The sequence below is a fragment of the Spinacia oleracea genome, chromosome 4 (assembly GCF_020520425.1).
Source record: "Spinacia oleracea cultivar Varoflay chromosome 4, BTI_SOV_V1, whole genome shotgun sequence".
Classification (NCBI taxonomy): domain Eukaryota; kingdom Viridiplantae; phylum Streptophyta; class Magnoliopsida; order Caryophyllales; family Amaranthaceae; genus Spinacia; species Spinacia oleracea.
The window spans coordinates 171,189,900-171,210,047 of NC_079490.1; the positions used below are offsets into that span (position 1 = coordinate 171,189,900).

General features: G+C 37.3%; 1 protein-coding gene and 1 long non-coding RNA gene across 2 annotated transcripts; both read right to left on the minus strand.

Annotated features, from left to right (window-relative positions):
* Nucleotides 1-6,922: 6,922 nt before the first annotated feature.
* On the minus strand, nt 6,923-9,086 carry LOC110787754 (gibberellin 3-beta-dioxygenase 1). Its single transcript, XM_021992394.2, is given in 3 exon segments — nt 6,923-7,830; nt 8,193-8,989; nt 8,991-9,086. Coding segments are annotated over 3 exon segments (1,545 nt in total). The 5' UTR covers nt 9,072-9,086; the 3' UTR covers nt 6,923-7,163.
* A 2,483-nt stretch (nt 9,087-11,569) lies between these two features.
* On the minus strand, nt 11,570-12,977 carry LOC130472282 (uncharacterized). The gene is made up of 3 exons (XR_008932335.1): nt 12,608-12,977; nt 12,310-12,448; nt 11,570-12,204 (listed from the first exon to the last, which is right to left on the minus strand). It is a non-coding gene; the product is annotated as an uncharacterized lncRNA (long non-coding RNA).
* Between the last annotated feature and the right edge of the window lie 7,171 nt (nt 12,978-20,148).

The following is a 20,148-nucleotide window of genomic DNA, read 5'->3' on the forward strand; positions in this document are numbered from 1 at the left end:
CCAGGTTTAGGGGGAGAAAACAAACAGCTGGATAAAGAAATTAGTTGGAATGAATTATCATTATCTCATTTTGATCCTCGTACTAAGCAATGTGAACTAGAAGTTCAAAAGATAATTCATTTACAAAGTTTAGCAAATCAGTTGCCAGACGCTTTTACTGACCCAAAGAGAGTGACTAAGTCACATATACCAGCTGTGAATGCTCCAATTAAGATTGAGGTCCCAGAAGGACAAAATGAAGTTGCTAATGAGTCTAAGGCACGCCAGAAGCGTGGAAGACCAATAGGTTCCAAAGACAAGAATCCTCGAAAAAGGAAAGGAGCAATGGTTAATGATGGTTCAATAGAGGATACGATCAATTTTAAAGGATCTCCAGAAGAGACTTTAGATATGATAGAAGATGAAATTCAGGTACCTGATAATGAAGAAATTTCAATAAATTATATCATGTCTGGAATTACATGGAACCGAAATCAAATCGACGTCGATAATGTTTTTGCATGCAATGTAGCATTAAATGTTGTGGATGATGATGAGGATCATGAACCAAAGTCTATTGAAGAATTTAGACATAGAGATGATTGGCCAAAGTGGAAGGAAGCAATTGAATCAGAATTGAAATCTCTTGCAAAAAGAGAAGTATTTGGACCTGTAGTCCGTACACCTGAAGATGTAAAGCCAGTGGGACATAAATGGGTCTTTGTGCGAAAGAAAAATGAAAATGGTGATATTGGACCTGGTATTGATTATGAGGAGACATATTCTCCTGTGGTGGATGCAACAACTTTTAGATATATAATTAGTCTGGCAATGAGAGAGGGACTTGACTTACTCTTAATGGATGTAGTCACATCTTATTTGTATGGCCCACTGGATAATGATATCTATATGAAACTCCCAGAAGGATTTAAGTTGCCAGAAGCAACAAAATCAAGTTCTCGAGAACATTTCTCTATCAAATTGAATAGATCTCTATATGGATTGAAACAATCTGGGCGTATGTGGTATAATCGCCTTAGTGAGTACTTATTGAAAGAAGGCTATAAGAATGATCCTATTAGCCCATGTATTTTTATAAAGAGATTTGGATCAGGATTTGTTATAATTGCAGTGTATGTTGATGATCTAAATATTGTTGGAACTCCTGAAGAGATTTCCATGACCGTGGAATGTTTAAAGAAAGAATTTGAAATGAAAGATCTTGGAAAGACAAAATTTTGTTTGGGGTTACAAATTGAGCACCTAAAGAATGGAATCCTTGTGCATCAAACAACATATACAGAAAAGGTGCTAAAAAGGTTCTCTATGAATCAAGCACATCCATTGAGTAGCCCTATGGTTGTAAGATCACTTGAAGTGGATAAAGACCCTTTCCGTCCTCGGGAAAATAATGAAAAAATTCTTGGTCCTGAAGTACCATACTTAAGTGCAATTGGAGCATTGATGTATCTTGCTAGTCATACAAGACCTGACATATCATTTTCTGTGAATTTGTTAGCAAGGTTTAGCTCATGCCCAACCCGTAGGCATTGGAATGGGATTAAACATGTACTTCGTTATCTACAAGGTACAAAAGATATGGGTTTGTTCTTTCCTAATTTATCAAAAGAAGGTTTAGTTGGTTTTGCAGATGCAGGATATTTATCTAATCCTCATAATGGCCGATCACAAACTGGATATCTGTTCACATGTGGAGGTACTGCCATTTCTTGGCGTTCTATGAAACAAACTATTGCAGCTACTTCCTCTAACCATTCTGAGATATTAGCAATTCATGAGGCTAGTCGTGAATGTGTATGGCTACGGTCTGTGATTCAACATATAAGAGAAGATTGTGGTTTATCCTCCGAGAAAGAGGCACCAACAATTTTATATGAAGATAATGCAGCATGTATTGCACAACTCAAGGAAGGATACATCAAAGGTGATAGAACAAAGCACATATCACCAAAATTCTTTTTCACTCATGAACTTCAGAAGAATGGCGATATAAATGTCTTGCAGATTCGTTCAAGTGAAAATTTGGCAGATTTGTTTACTAAGGCGCTTCCTACTGCTACATTTAAAAAGTTGATTCACCTCATTGGTTTGCGCCATCTCAAAGATCTTTAGTGATGTTGTCATTAGGGGGAGTAAATGCGCGCTGCACTCTTTTTCCCTTAACCATGGTTTTTCCCACTGGGTTTTCCTGGTAAGGTTTTTAATGAGGCAGCATTTCATGCGCATTATAAGGCATTATATTGTTTTGGATAATGGACATCCAAGGGGGAGTGTTATAAAATATATATTATGGTGGATGCCCATTATACCCTTACCCCTATATAATACTATGTATATGTATATATTATGTATGCCTAATGAAATAAGAGAATAACTGACAGTTTCGCTCTTCCTCTCTCTCCCTTTCTCTCTACTTTCATAATAATTATTTAATTATTTAATTAAGCATTAGTTAATTATCATTCTAAAACCCAGATTCCATTCCACTTAACTTAATTAAAAATTCCGAAATTGCATAAAAATTGGGGAAAGCAATCTGACCTGTGTTTAATTATTCTCCTTTAAGTAAATATGACGTTTTCGCTTTCGTCCTTCTTTTTGCCTTTTCCACGACTCTTCTTCACCATTTTTGCAGGAATTGCAGCAAGGACGAATATTAGTACAAATGGAATCAATTCTTGGCAAGAAAACGACAGGGGAAAGAAGAGAGAGAGAGAAATTACAGAGAGAGAGTGAAATAATTACCTGTGACGTTGGATGTGTTGCACTTATTGCGAATTTGATGATTGTTCACCTTCCCAGCATTAATGGAGGAGGACGAAGAAGTTGAAGGAGCAGAGGAGAGAGAATCGCGTTTTTATTTTTTTAGGTCAAAAAAATTCAGTAAAATGTGTTGTTTTGGAGGGAACAGACATGGGAAAAAAATAAATTTTAATTTTTTTTTTATTAAATAGTTTGACACGTGGCGGTTACCGGTTGCCACGTGTCGAAATCAATGCCTGAAAATAGAGTTGACTCCAAGAATCCGGCAAAAGGTCCCACTTGACAAAAAAAAGTTGTGTTTTTGGTCCCATCTCATCAATTTTGACATAAAAGGTCCTTTCTCGCAAAGAAATGCTTATAAAAGGTCCTTTTCAGCAAAAAAAAATCCTTTTATATAATTATATATTAAAATTCAATTGAAATGCATGCATGTCATTCAGTCATGCATCGACAATTTGATACGTAGTATTAATTTGAACTTTTGGAGGTGATTTTTTTTTTTTTTTTTTTTTTTAAGGTGGAGATATACACCTATCTATTTTACTATTTATTGTTTGCTATGGTTGAAAGAAGGGAAGTACGTCTATTGGACAATAAAAATCACCTGGTTATAGTTGTGAAATATTGTTTCCATAAAATTGACAGCCTTGAGGATTAAAAGTGCGTTATACTAAGCAATTATATTACTCCATTCGTCTCTTATTGTTTGCTCCATTGTATTTTCTGGGTTAAAATAAATTCTTATTAAACTATAAGAAATAATTAATCTCATGTGGCGTTTTGTTAAACTCGATTCTCTCTCTCTCTCTATATATATATATATATATATATATATAGTTTAGAATATCGACTTTTTAGAATTTTTTTACTCGAGTAGAATTAGAGATATTTGTGTTTTAAATCGATCATATGTTAAAGAGGGTAAAATTAAAGTTAAAGGGAACAAATAATAAGGGGTAGAGGCCAGAGGGAGTATATAGATAGGGTGACATTCAAATGATATTTCACTATCAGATCAACTGGACTCTTGTGGGAAAATATATTAAAAGGTTATCCATAATTCTTTGAAGAAATTCAAAAACGACAAGCTGATAAATTGCCGATAATAAGATTTTGAAAACTAATTGGTTCAAATTTGTAGGTTCAAATTTCAAGATTTAAATTCGATCACTTCCAATTTCATAATAAGCTCACATGACTAAGTAAAGATTGCACTTCTATTATATATTGAAGGGACCTAAAATTAAATATCTTCATAGGTTGGAAAATTCATCTATTAACAAAATAAAAGTAAAAATTGAGAATATGGATTTTGTTATCAAAAGAAGTGATTATTTTGGGATAAATTGTTGAGTTTAATAGAGATTATATATTAAGGGGGTATATATAAGGGTGGTTATCTTCTACTCGGTCATCATCCATGTCCATTCGATTACTGCAAGATATCGTATGACTGATTAATAATGATATTCTTCATCCCTTTAAAAAAAAAAAGAAAAAAAAGAAAGCATGATGCAATTTGTGGGTTTTACCCCAATGCTTGGATTCCATGGTAAAAATATTTCCTTGTTCTTGGACGTTGTTTTTCTTTCATGCTTGGTCATTTGCTGATCGAATTGTCTTTAATTATTGAGAAATTGCAAACTACTACTAGTAGAGTAGTAGTTACGTAGTATAAGAGCTAAAAACATTCTAATTTCCCACATAAAATCATACTTAATACAAACTTTCCCTTAATTCTAGTTTATGCGTGTAAGATAATTTAATTAATTTTTCTAACGAGCACTCATTGAGACTAAAGTTTAACTTTCTGAAAATCTATCGGGAATAAAGTTTAACTTTCTGAAAATCTATCGGCTACAAACTAAAATAACGTAAATACTTGAGATCGGGTAAAAGATGGTTATGGGTGGTGCTTCATGTTAAGCCTGCATCTGAATGGTCCAACTCACGCCAAATCCGCTTGTTTCGTGTTGGATCGTATCGGGGCCGAAAGATTCAGAAGGGCGGCACATGCGTGACCCAAGTCCACGTGCCCTCACGACAGGCTTTCGCGCCTAATTCAAAGTTCACTCACATTTTAACATGCTTAGTCGTGTCGGGAAGAGTCGTGCGGCTTTTCCCAAATAAATTGTGGCCGAGCCAATCTTACAACCAATGACTTTTTTGTGCCCAATTGGGGTCACGTTTTTTTTTCCTGTTGAGATATGGTCGTGTCGTGCCTCGAGCCCACCCGGCCCGGCCCGATGCCATCTTTAGACTAGGTGTGGCTTTACCACTTGAACCAACCAAGCTTCTCAAGTTGCATCAGACAATAGATGTTAGATATAATAGTCTTCACTTTGTTATGTGGGAGTTTTCCCTCACATGGAATATATATGAACTTTTGCATATCTTTAAATATACCCACGTGCTGATGTGCTTGACTTCTTAAATATGTTGTGGCTTGAGTCATTGGGTCAAGTGGTGCATTGGGCTTGGTTGCTAGTATTGGGTTAATAATATGGCTATATATTATTAATCAAGACTTAGCACTTAGCACTTTTATATGGGTTAATAATATGGCTATATATTATTAATCACGCGCACAGTTTATTTAAGGGTTTAGTTAACGATTAATCTTTTTGCGGCTATTAATATTTTAATTAATTAAAATATTAATTCATTATTTCAGTTAATATGATAATATCAGAGGCGGTTATTTTGTAATTTCCATATTATTTTCCTATTTAACCTAAGGCAGAAGGTTCATGTTAATTACGTTTTTTCATTCATATTTCTAATAACACATGTTCATGAGAATGGCTGATCTTGCTGTAATCCGTTCATTTGATTAGGGAATCCTGGGGGTAGATTAGCTTTGAATCTCATCAGCAATATAGTGTGGGCTAATATTATCCTAAGGACAGAGATTATCTCGTCCTAATCTAATTTTCTGTATTTACGTTTTTCATCATTCAAAGTATAGTATTTGACAATAGATGGTTAACATGCACCATGCAACATACTCCTTATGTCAAATACAACCACAAAATTTACAAAAATAAGATTTCAGATTTATTTTGTGTATATGTGTGTAATATCCTTCTCCATGCAACATAGTTTCCACTCATCCAACTGTACTTCCAAACTAGATACAATCAAATATAGAAAGTTAAAACATGAATGGTACGTTGCAATTGGGTGGGGATTTGCTATATTTGAACAAAGCCACTAAAAAAAATATCCATTTTTTTCCAAGAATTTTTTGGATTATTATTTTTAATTAAACGATAGTAATAAATCTTTTTATGGAGTAACATTGTTTTATAATCTTGATTATTGTCCTATTCCTTGGCTTGGGGATCTTCCTTGACAATCTGGGTCTGCAAATTTGTCGGATTATTTTGTCTTTATGCTTAATATTCAAATATGTATTTCCCCTGTCTTATCTCTTTCAAATCTGAAATTAAAACTGAAAAGAAATTTAATGACACTTGCTTTGTTTCTATGTTTGCTAATTTTGTTGGTTTATGTAGATGATCTTGTATTAATTTATCAAGTTAGTGTTCGGAGTATGTACAGAAGAAATGTGATCTATTCATTCAGATTTAATTGTCACTTTGTTAGTAATACACCTAACATAATTTGAAAGAGACAACTATACTCTTGAAGTCTCGATCCGGATCTTACGATCCTACGATTTTAAGATCTAAAAATATTTCGCCGATCCAAATTTTAGGTGGGATCGTAAGATAAAATTTAGATAGTTAGGATCTTAAAACGATCCTACGATCTTACTATACTCGTTCCAATCTAGCATACATAAAGGTTTCAAAATATTAAATTATTTTAACATTTTAATTACTAAATAAATCATATTTACATGCCATTAAAATGTACGTAGTATGTTACTTTACTAATAATGAAAAAATTAACTAAATTCGTGTAATTATTGTAATTAAGATTTGAAGTTACAACAATTTAACTTTGTACATATCGTATCAATTGCACTTGCAACTATATACATATCCACCTTATCGAACAAAAAATATAGTTTAGTATTAAGGACATTAGTAATGCATGATTTTACATTGCATTATAGCAATTAAAATATAATTTCTACTATCCGGTCATACTCAACTCATCAATTCAAAGTAGGATCCTGATCCTAACAAAGTAAAAGTAAATTATGGAGTACTTTCCATCAATTTATTTCATTATAAATTTTCTAATTTACATTCTTGATTGCAAATCAACGAGATCATGACTCAAGATCAACTTAGTCTTGAAACAAGAAAAAAAGGATCTCATGATCAAAAACCAAAAAATAATGCTAATAGTAACAACAACCCATAAAGGGTTACATTAGAAACAAAATGACTAATCTTAATCTAATTAACTTAGCCAACATTATGTGATTAACCAAATACAGCAAGGATTGTCTTATCCGAGTCAACATTAATGCTTTTTGGCTCATCATTTCCAATTAGACCCGTTAATGATGGATTAGTGTTATGATTAATCCGAATTAGTGAGAGGGCTTTAGTGAAATGCTCACTCTTGATACCTAGATATTCACTCCAAGTAACCGGCCTATATAGAGGAGGATGTGTGGCATCAATGAGCTTTGGGAGGGGTTGGACCCGGACCCCGGAAGCGGGCCCGTACAGATAGGCAACCGAGAGACGATGTTGGACCCGATTAACCATGGCCCGGTGATAAACACTCGGGTACCGCCCATTTGATAAAATGTGCAATAGGTCACCTATGTTTATAACAAGCCCGCCCGAAATGGGTGGGACCGTGACCCACCCGGACCGTTCTCTAAACACTTGGAGCCCCGTCGTATTGCTTTGGTGGAGGATCGTGAGGAGGGTTGAGTCCGTGTGGGCCGCCAAGCCCATAGCCCGGTTTGGGTCCGGACAAATCGGGTAAGAATTTAGTTGCATGGCTCCATTTGCCCCTTCAAGTAGATCAGCCCAATTCATAATATCTTGATTGGATATACCCAATGAACCAACAATTAGTTGCATAAGCTTCTTAGCTAATTGGTTCATTTCCTTTTGATATTTCTCAATAATATCACTGAAAATTTAAAAAAAAAGACAAGACATAAAGTTAGAAATTATTAGACATAAATCATGTCCCAAATATAGCACCAAATCAAACATAAAAAGGATAATTAATCTTAAAAAAAAAGAAATTATATTAGTGGACCATATAGTTAACTTTTGTCTCACGACATATCATTGCTTACCACAAAAAAGATTTGATCTTTCTATTAATGATTAACTACATGATTATGGCTCTTGATTTTAGTTAAGAACTTTATTACTTATATATAGATGATGTTGATATCTATCATAACACATGTTTTTAGGAACTTTAATTTTTAGGATTAAATTAGTTGCATGTGTTTGCATGGAAAACTCAAATTAGTTACCTACCAGAATTTGTTGTAATCATTAGGCCAAAGTTGACGAGCATGGTCAAGAGGAGAGCCCAAAATAGTGAACCCCTCGGACCACATCCTCTTGGGAAAGAAGGATGAGATCCGGGCGGGGCCATAACCCGTAACACCACAGGAAGAACGGGCCGCTTTGAGCTTTTGGTTAACCGGCAAAGCGAAAAGGCTTTTACCGGCCGCTTCAATGTCATCCAATAAACTCTTTTGTATTCCATGGTTAGTCACTTGAAAGACTCCCCATGATCTGCATGCAAGCCCAACAAGTTGTTGGGCTTGCGGATCTTGAAGATTGATAACGGGTACAGAATCAGGCCCATAACCACTCGGGTTATCAATTGAACACGGATCTTCAAATGAACCCCATGCAAATGAATCGGGCAACTCATTTAAAGATTCCAAGTCTAGGAAACTTTTTTTTGTGGGATGTTGTTCCTTAACAACTCGAGATGGCCTAGATGGCATTGTGTTTTTGGTGGCAATATGGTAAATAAGAGATGAAAGTAGTAGAATGATAGGAAAGTATAGAAATTCAAGTAGTAGTAGTAGTAGTAGTAGTAGTAGTAGTAGTAGAAGAATAAGAAGTGGCAGAAAAGTGGTACAAAAATGTTGTACTTGTTTGTTAAGAAGAATGAAAATCATAGGAATATTATATGAGTATGAATTAAATGATGGAATATGAGTGAAGTATATATAGAGAGAAAAAAGTAATAAGAGGAAGTGGGAGGTGAATTGTGAAACCAAAGTTGTAATGGGTTTTTGGCGGTAAGGTGTTACTTAGCTAGAGAGGACAAGAAGTGAAAGGGAGAGGGGCATCACTATGAGACAATGAAAAAAACAAAAACAAGGACCATCTTGTCATTTTCACACTATATCATGATCAATAAATGAGTTCAAGAAATGTAATAATTTTAAAGATAAATTAGAAGTAATTATTAAAAGGCATTTTTTGAACTGTTGTTGTATACAAAAATTTTATATACAGAATTTTTTTTGTAAAAAGTAAGTTTGGAGCTACCTTGTTTAGTATTCCATCCGTCACTTAATATTTGACCTGTTTTGACTGAACACATTTGCTAATGCACAATTTTGACAACCAATTTTTTTAATTGCATATTATAAAAACTTATAAAAATATTAATATTTTAAAAATATATATTAAGATAAAGCCAACAATATATTGTATACTAACATTTGTTTTCATATACTAGAAATAAAATAGGGTCAAAATAAATTAAGTGAATAGCGTAAAAAGTCAAACCAGGTCGAGTATTAAGGGACGGAGGGAGTACTTTGAACTATGTACATCCTAATCAATCAATTTTTTTTTACCTTTAACTTACATTTCGATCTTTTGCCAATGAGGTGCGGAATATTCCGATCCTCTATTAGTCTAGTGGTTAAAATTGAGAGATTTTGTACGAATTTTCCTCTTCTCTTTGTAGTTTATATTGCCTTTATGGTTTATTTGCACCACACGTACCAAAAAAAGTTCCTATTTTTCACTCAATATTTAATTTAATTATCGTATGTTTATGCATGCAATCTAACAATTGTGTTTGGCTAATAACAACATTTTGTTCGGGTCTTATAGTTCAAATGCGCGTAAGAACTTCTTTTATTTTACTGTCGTGTCGTTTTAACTATACACTTAATTTTGTTTTTGTTCTTATAGGTTATGTCGTCTATATTGTACGAAGTATCAAAATTAAAACACGTCAACAAAGTAAGGGAGATAAGAATTAAATATCAATCTCTTGAAAGTGTTGCACAACAATCATTACAACACTTCATACTCTTCTTTCATATTAAGGTGGAAATTGAAAAATAAAGGGAAGGGAAATTTAGAGGTGGCAAATTGATCTTTCAAATTATTGGATCACGTTAAAGTTATATTCAAGTGATGAGTCTACAATTTGGTTACAAGTCTTCAAGTCATGTTTGATTTGGTCTATATCAATCAATATTACATACTCATATTAAATTTTTTAATATGTAGGTTCAATTTTAATTTCAGTCAAGATAAGGTCATGTAATTTTCAGTATAATTCAAATTTTAGTTTAATATGGATATTAGGAAGAAAGATTCTATTTACTACAAAGGTTTTGTTTGTCCTTGACAAATTATAAGTTTATAACTACAAAAGGTCTTGTGCGCACAAGGTGTACAATAAATTTATTGTACACCAAGATAACTTTAACCATTTTCTTTGTAACTTTAACCTAGTTTTGATTAACTTTTATATTAGTAAAAAAAATTGATAGATAAATATTTTAAATGGTTAAATGATTAATTTTATACATTATTAGTGATTTTGAAGAAATAAGTTTTACTAAAATGAAAAAATTTATCACTTAAAAATAGATAACTTTTACATATATAAGCTTAACTTTTAAGCATTTTGGGTTAACTTTTACTTTGGTGTACAATATTTATCGTACACCCATTGTAAATAAGAATTTGTGTTATAACTATCTTCACTCCAATTGGCTAAATGGCTTGGCATGAGCGTTAAACATTCTCAAAATCAACTTTTAGAAGTACATAATTAGAGATAATAAGGAGTAATGCTTAAACTTTACATTGATAAGTGTGAAAATGTCAAATATTAACATTTTTTAAAACAAAGGTAGTATAGATATTTTTTATACTTCTCCCGATTTTTTTCTACTTATACCAATTGCAATTTTACACTATTCATGTACTCTCTTTTATTAGTGATTTATAATATAATGAATTATATAGTTATGTTTATCTTGTTAGATTCGTCTCGATATTAATATATATTTTCAAATATCAACTTTTTATAATTTTAACTAATATATATTAGATATATTAATTAGTGGCTAAAAATTTACATTCGCAAGCATAAAACATCAAATAGTGCAAGTAAAAAAAAACGGAGAAAGTATATACTACCTCCGTTCCAAAAAGTTCTTTACGCTTTCCGTTTTAGTCCGTTCCTGAAAGTTCTTTACACTCCTACTTTATTCCATTTTTACTCTTACTTGACCCATCATAATTTACCCACTCACAATACTTTAATATTAGTTTCCACCCACTCACATTGTTTGACAATTTATAGCCACTCATTTTTCATTTGTTACCCCACCATCACATGTTCACCAAAATTCCTTAATTACCGTGCAAATAGTAACCGTAAAGATCATTTAGGAACGGAGGTAGTATTACATTACTTAATCAGCTCCAGTAGCCAAGTTAGCTCATCCTCCCTTCATGTGCCTTTGTCTTGTCCTCAAGTAGAATAACAACAATGGATCACCCACAATTGGTCGTAAATCAATTCCCCTTTGGAGTATGCTTAGAGACGTACGTAAGAAAATAAATAAAATAATAATAATAATAATAATAATTAAAAAAAAGGGTTCAATGCAATTACCATGTAGCCCTTAACCCTTTGACACTATTGGAGATTTGGAGCCAAAAAGTTTCTTTATACTTTCTCTGTTCTTATTTATATGAAACTGTTGGATTTTTGACGCTATTCTCACAAGTTACTTTAACTTCCTTTTGTGATTTATACATAAGAAAAAACATAGTCGTGTGTGGTCTTATTAGATTCGTCTCAATAAATATTATTTAAATATCAACTTTTTGTAATTTTTTTCTTCCATAATAGAAGATATATTTATGTTTGAAATCGTGCATTGGCAAACGTGCCTAAATAATTGTGTCATTTTAAAAAGAACATAGGAAGTATAACATACGAACTATTCTACTCCGTACGTACAATCGAACTATTATCTTACAAAATATATCTTACAAAGTTACAGTTCACCTGGATGTACTAATTGCATGTTGGTTCAGTAGCGTCTTAGTGATTGGGGCTGGATTTGGTAGGGTGGATCGCGTGTTCGATCCCTTAACAATAATTAGGAGGGGACTGGAACCTACCCACCCATAACACGTCTCGAATCCGGATTAACCCTATGAACGAGGTGGTAACACCAAAAAACAGTTCACCTGAATGTACCTAGAACAAATTAAGTACATTTAAAGATGGCAAATTTGCCAAAAATGACTTTTTATAGCTCAAAATTTGCGAGAAAAGACATAAAAGTTTCTGGCAAAGTCATACCTTACACTAAAATTTCTTTACGAAAGACAACCGGCCCGTTCCCACTTTTTGGCATTGACTTTGATTTCCGGCCTTTGACCATCACGTGCAAGTCACATGTTATCATTTTTTGCTATTTTCACCCCTTTTCCTCCAAGTCCTACTCATAAATAGAAAAGACTTAAAAAAACAAAAAAAACAAAAAATCCCTCTATTTTTTATCCCCAAACGAGACTATCGAAAAACAAAATTGAATATAAAGATTAAACCCCTAATTTTCCAACATAAAAATTTCATAAAATTACAACACCAATCTTACCAAATTGTGGATGAACACACTCGAATTCTGATGGGGAATGATTGATTAGAGAAAAAAAATCCATCTTTTGACCTTGCATGTGATCAATTTAGGATGAAGAGTTTATTTATTTTTCGATATTCTGGATTTGGGGTGAAGAAATAGAGGGGATTTTTGTTTTGGTTTGTTTTTGATACTCATATTTATGTGTAGGAATTGGAGGAAAAAGGGTGAAAACATCCAAAGTATGATAACATATGACCTGCACGTGATGGTCAAAGGCCGAAAAAACAAAGTCAATGTCGTAAAGTTGGAACATGTTATCTCTCGCAAAGAAATCAACAACTATTATTTAGGAACGAAAGCAATAAAAAATACTGTCCAGACTATATCTCGGGTCATCCGTCATTATAGGTAATATGATTTATTTATTTTTGACGGTAATATGATATTGATATTATTAAATAGACAAATTACAGAAATAATAAAAATAATATATATTTTTTTCTATGTAACCATGTAAGGGCTTAAATTAGTTCTTTGTTCTTATTTTACGAAATTACTCTCATCAGATCTCGATTCTATGAATTGAGTCACAATCGATTTCGATTCCCAATTATTTAGTCTTTTGGTGATTAAATAATCTATTGTATTTTGGTAATTAAAAAGTTGTAAAAAATTCATACTTCCATGATTACCTAAAATAATCGACCTTATACAGATTTTCAATCTTTACCACCACTACAAAAATTTGTATCTTCAACGACAACCTAATTACGACGGGTCAAAAATCCCGTTGCAAAAGCCTTTTGCGACGGGGCTAACAACCAAACAATGACGGGAATAACCGTCGCAAATGTCTTTTACGACGGATTTACGACGGGATTTTCTATTAACGACGGCCCTTTTTATGACGGGTCCACGGCAGGAAATCCCGTCGTTAATCAACAATTATTGGCCTTTCGCGACGGGATTTTCCGTCGTTAATAATACAATATCTTGTAGTGCACTGATCAATAACTCGAGTGCCAAGTCTATTGTGTTTCTCCTAGAGCTGATCAACTTGGGCCCGACCCGCTAGTCCGACCCGACCTGTTCCGAAAATTACCAGTCTAGTTTCTGCCAAGTCTCGTGGAGTCGTGGCCGTTCTCGTCTTTGTATATTGACTGTTTATGTTGGTAACCGCCGTCTTTGTCCTTAACTTTTTTCTTGTAATAATCTTGACGATCGAATTGAAAACCTAAACTAAAATAGTAAAATAAACACATGATAATGCCGTTTCTTTCTAAATTACTTGGTCTAGTGTTTTTAATTCTTGCCGTTTCTTTTTAAATTACTTACACCAGGTTTCTTTTTTATGTTCTTGCCATTTCTTTTTAAATTACTTGAACTAGACACTTATGACTTATCAATGCATGATTTAACCGTTAAAAGTTAAATTCCTTCTGCCGGACAGGGAGATTCCTGAGTCTGCCGGACAGGGAGATTTCTGAGTCTGCCTACTGGAGTGATGCAGACGGCTCTGCTTGACGGTCTTGGCAGTCATCACCAGGCTCTTCCTGTGGCTCTTCCTGTGGCTCTTCCAACAGCTTTTTCAGGCCTCGCACTTGTTAATTTCTGTTGGTAGTTTTGTGAATGTTATTGGCGGATGTAATTTATGAACAATTTCTTTTGCTTACTTTTAGCTGTTGTGGCACTCGCCTTTTGTTGCGTATTAGTGTTTCAAGAACGTTGTGTTCGTCTTGACTGCGCCGTTTGCGGCGTATGTTTGTGCCGTTAAACAGCTACTCACTCCGCGTTTTGCTATCTTTGGGTGGTGGCTGTCGTCTCTGTATTTCTTAACTTTTGTGTGATATACTTAATGGATTATTCGTTTGTTTCATTTTGTTCGACTTGTCATGTGATGGCGTTTTCTAACTACTGTGTTGTGTCGTATCTTGCAACATTGCTGACTGAGCCAATGTGCTCAACCTTTGATTTTGTTTGTATCGTATCTTGCATCATTGCTGTCTGAGCCGATGTGCTCAACCTTTTGCTTTTGTTTATATCGTATCTTGTATCATTGCTGACTGAGCCAATGTGCTCAACCTTTTGCTTTCGTTTGTGTCGTATCTTGCATCATTGCTGACTGAGCCAATGTGCTCAACCTTTTGCTTTTATTTATATCGTATCTTGCATCATTGCTGACTGAGCCAATGTGCTCAACCTTTTGTTTCGTTTATGTCGTATCTTGCATCATTGCTGACTGAGCCAATGTGCTCAACCTTTTGTTTCGTTTATGTCGTATCTCGCAACATTGCTGACTGAGCCAATGTGCTCAACCTTTTGTTTCGTTTATGTCGTATCTTGCATCATTGCTGACTGAGCAAATGTGCTCAACCTTTGATTTCATTTATGTCGTATCTTGCATCATTGCTGACTGAGCCAATGTGCTCAACCTTTTGCTTTTATTTATATATAGTTTACCTGGAATATACTTGCAGCTTATATATTAGATTTCAAAATATGGCTCTGTCGGCCTTATTACATCATGTTTTCGTACAACTTCATACATGGAATTTTCTTAAAGTATCTGTGTTCCATGAGTTCTTCAGCGGTGTTCCATCCATCTCCATTAGTCTGTATGATCCAGCTACTACTTCTTCCCATATCTGGTAAGGCCCTTCCCAATTTGCAGTCAGTTTTCCTTGCTTTTGAGCCTTGCCGGTTGCTGCCGTCATGCAGAGTACAAGGTCGCCTACCTCTAGCTTTCTATGTTTAACCCGCTTGTTGTAGGCCCTGCTCATTCTGTTCTTGTATGCAGCCGACTTAATTTCAGCTTGCAATCTGACCTCTGGCAAGAAATCTAGTTGGTGTCTGAGTAAGCTGTCGTTTCCCTGTTCTTCATAATGCTGGATGCGGAAGGTGGGTAGTGCTACTTCAGCCGGTATGACTGCTTCTGATCCGAAGCATAGTTTGAAAGGGCTTTCTCCCGTTGCTTCTTTTACCGTCGTTCGATTACCCCATAGAACCTCTGGGACTGTGTCTGCCCACTTGCCTTTGAACTCATCCAGCTTTTTCTTAAGGGCTATGAGTATCTGTTTGTTTGCAGCCTCGGCTTGCCCGTTGCTCTGTGGGTGGCAGACTGACGCGTATGCGAACTTGATCCGGTAGTCTGCCAAGAATGCTCGTATAGGCGCGCAGTCGAACTGGCATCCATGGTCGAATACTATCGTTGTCGGTATTCCGAACCTTGTTATGATATTCTTCCAGATGAATTTCCGTACTTGGTTGGCTGTTATCTTTGCTACCGGCTCGGCCTCAATCCATTTTGTGAAGTAGTCGACGGCAACGATCAAGAACTTCCTGCCTCCTGAGGCTGTTGTAAAGGATCCCACAATATCCATTCCCCACTGGGCGAATGGAATTGGATTCAGAATGGGCATCAGGTCATTTGCTGGCATACGTATTACTGGGGCGAACAACTGGCATTTTTCACATTTCTTGACGTAGCTTTGTGCGTCCTCGAGCATGGTTGGCCAGTAGTAACCTTGCCTTTGGCAGATCAAAGCGAGTGTTTTTCCTCCTACATGGTTTCCGCATATTCCTTCATGCATCTCTTCGATTAACCTTGCGGACTCGTATGCCGTCAAACATCGCAGCAGGGGGAGGCTGAATGCTCTTTTATAGAGTTATCCCTGATATATAACGTACCAGCAGACGTCTTTTTAAATTTTCTTTGCCTCCTTGATATCGGCCGGGAGCACTCCAGTCGTGTTGTACGTCCAGATATCGTCGTACCATTCTTTGTTTGCCGTGATGACCATTATTTCTTTTCCTTTTTCCTCCGTACTCCTTCTGTGCATGACTTCTATCATTACTGATCGACTGAGTTCGATTGCTTTCGAACTGGCTAGTTTTGCTAGGCTGTCTGCGGCAGTGTTCAACGCTCTAGGGACCAGCTTGATCTCAAAAGCTTCTAACTTCGCTGTCAGTGTCCTCAATTTCTCTTGATATCGCCGCATTGACGGCTCTTTGGTTTCATACTCTCTTGAAAACTGATTTGCCACCAACTGAGAATCTGTTGTCATTACTATCCTCTTGGCATCTGCCAACAAACATAGATGTACCCCTGCGATGGCCGCCTCATATTCTGCTTCGTTGTTTGAAGTTGCAAAAGTGAATCTGATTGCGTATTCGAACTTATCTCCTGTCGGAGAAGTCATGACAACGTCGGCTCCCGCTCCCGACTGAGCGGCTGATCCGTCCACTGATACTTCCCAGGATTCTGCTTTGGTTTCATCCTCCTGATAAGATGCTTCGACTACGAAGTCGGCCAAGGCTTGCGCTTTTATTGCATTGCGCGGGTGAAATTCAAGATCGTATTCCGACAGCTCTATTGCCCATCGCAACAGCCTGCTGGCTGTATCCATTTTTTGCAAAGCCTTCTCTAGTGGGAAGTTCGTCAGGATTTTTATGGTATGTGCATCAAAGTATGGTCTGAGCTTTCGGGCGGCTATCAGGACTGCATAGGCTATTTTCTCTATTAGCGAGTATCTTGCTTCTGCCGGATTCAAAATGTGGCTGACAAAGTATATCGGCTGCTGGACTTTGTCTTTTTCGCTGATTAGTACGGCAGCAATGGTTTGGGCTGAAGCGGACACATACAACTGCAGCTTGTCGCCCTCTTCCGGCCTGGCTATCGTTGGCAAAGCTCGAAGATGGTCTTTTACCTTCTCAAAGGCTCTTTCTTCGGTTTCTCCCCATTGAAATTTTCCGTTCTGCTTAAGAGTGTTGAAAAATGGGATCGACTTGTTGGCTGATTTGCTAACGAATCTTGTCAGAGCTGCCATTCTTCCTGTCAGCCTTTGTACATCTTTGATGCTTTTTGGCTGAGGCAGATTGAGTATTGCTTCTACCTTATCTGGGTTTGCGTCTATGCCTCTCTCGCTGACAAGGAAACCCAAGAATTTCCCCGATTTCACTCCGAACACACATTTCTTGGGGTTCAGCTTCATTTGGTACCGGCGTAGAGTTTCAAATGTTTCCCTGAGGTCGTCCACATGGTCGGTCTCCAATTTGCTTTTTACTATGGAGTCGTCGACGTATACTTCAATGTTGCGGCCTTTTTGGTTTGCAAACACTCTGTCGACCAGCTTTTGGTATGTTGCCCCAGCGTTCTTTAGCCCAAACGGCATGGCCTTGTAACAGAATACTCCCCCCTCAGTGATGAATGCTTCTTTTCTCCTGTCGGCCTTTGCAAGGCTGACTTGGTGGTATCCGGAAAATGCGTCGAGGAAGCTAAGCAATGCGTGGCCAGATGTGGAGTCGACTAGCCTATCGATTCTTGGCAGTGGGTAGAAATCCTTCGGGCATGCTCTATTCAGATTTGTGAAATCTACGCACATTCTCCACGAGCCGTTTGATTTCTTAACCATTACGACGTTGGCCAACCATTCTGGGTAGTCGCATGGTTCAATAAATCCTGCTGCCAGCAACTTTTCTACCTCTTCCTGTATTGCTTGATTTTTTTCCGTTGAGAAGTTTCTTTTCTTTTGTTTTACCGGCCTAACTGCTCTGTCGACGTTCAGTCGGTGCTCAATTACATCCGGGATTATACCTGGAATTTCGTCTGCAGAAAATGCGAACACATCCGCATGTTCTCTCAACAGACCGATCATGTTTACCCGCAACCGTGGGTCAATGTCGGTTCCTATCTTAACTGTTCTGCCGGTTTCTCCTTCCACCAGCTCAATTTCCTCCACCTCTCCTCCGGCCTCTACCCTGAGCAAAGTAGCCCCCTTTTCGATGCTTTCGATTGTGGGTGACTCCTGTTTCTGCCTTTTCTCCTTCTTGGGCAACAAAGATTGCTCACCCTCTGATTTTGGGGTTTGGCTTTTTGCCGGTGTTTTCGCTGCTGCCTCTCTCGTTATATTCCTGGATGGGGTCAATCGGCCTGGTGTTTTTAATGCCGTCAAGTCGCATGATCTTGCTGACTCTTGACTGCCTCGGATTCTCTCAACCTTCTCGAAGTTGGACATGTATATCATGGTTAGATGGTATGTTGATACCACTGCCTGTGCATCGTGGATGAATGGCCGGCCCACTATGACGTTGTATGCAGCCGGCACTTTGATTACCAGGAAGTTTACCATTAGGTCCCTTGCGGTCCTTCCCTCTCCAATCTGCACCGGTAGCCTGATGCTACCTTCCGGAAAGACCGTGGCTCCGGAAAATCCTATCACAGGATAGTTGACTCGTGTGAGCTCCTTCTCGTCTATTTTCAGCTGAATGAAGGCTTCCCAAAAGATAATGTTCGTTGAACTCCCTCCATCCACCAGTATTCGTTTTACTGGGAAGTTTGCTATTTCGAGGCCCAAAACCAGTGGGTCATCGTGGGGGTATATAATTCCGCGGCAGTCGGCTGGGGTGAACGAGATGTTTGGCATGACTTGGGGTGACGGCCATTTTCTGGTGCTATGGTAGTTTATCAGGTGGCGGTGCTCGCCCAGGCTTCTACCTGCTCCACTGATTGTTCCTCCATGGCACGGTCCGCCGGATATGACCCATACTGTTGGCCCTTTCTGGCCATTGTTTCTAGCCTCTCCGCTGCGACTGGTTTCTGGTGCCTTTTGTTCTATTCTGAGTGGTGTTTGGGTGGATGGTAACCTGTTGTTTGTGTTATTACCCTGCCGGCTGCTATTCTGTTGGTTGTTGTTGTTGTTCTGTCGGGATTTATATTGCGTCAGGTAGCCTCTCCTGATCATATCCTCGATGTTATCTTTCAAATCTCTGCAGTCTTCTGTATAATGCCCACAGTCGTCATGGAATGCACAGTACTTCGACTGTGGTCTGGGTTTGTCGCTCATTGGTGGAGGCCTCTTCCAGTTTTCGTTCTTGTTGACATTGTAAATTGCGGCTCTTGGGGCGTTCAATGGGGTGTATTCATGGAACGTGGGGTATATGCTGGTTGACTGTTTCTGGTGATCTCTCCCTCTGGGGTCCCTCCTCTGTTCATCCTTTCTGAATCCCCTGTTCTGACTTTGCTGCGCCGGCTGAACCGGCCTAGGTGCGACATTTCTAGTCGGTGCCGACTGATAATAATTTGGGATTGTCATCAGCTCATCAGTTTTGATGTATTCATGGACCTTCACCAGTGCGCTTCCCAGATCCGTGAAGGATTTCCTTCCCAAGTATTTTTTGAACTCTCAGTGGTTCATTCCTCTCATCAGGGCCACCACAGCTATCTCTTGTTGCAAGTTTGGTATGCTGGTGGATTCGTTGTTGAATCTGGTGAGGTAATCTCTTAAGGACTCTCCGCTTCTTTGGGTGATTGCCATCAGTTCTCCCGACGTTTTCTTTCTCTGCTGCCGACTGATGAACCGTGGCATGAACTCTGCTTCTAACTGCCGGTAATTGTATACCGACCCCTTTGGCAGTCCCTTATACCAACCGGATGCCACTCCCAACAGCGTGGAGGGAAATACTTTGCACCACATGGCGTCGGAATCTGTATACAACATCATATGTTGCTCAAACGTGTTACAGTGGACCTCCGGATCCGTGGATCCGTCATACTTGCA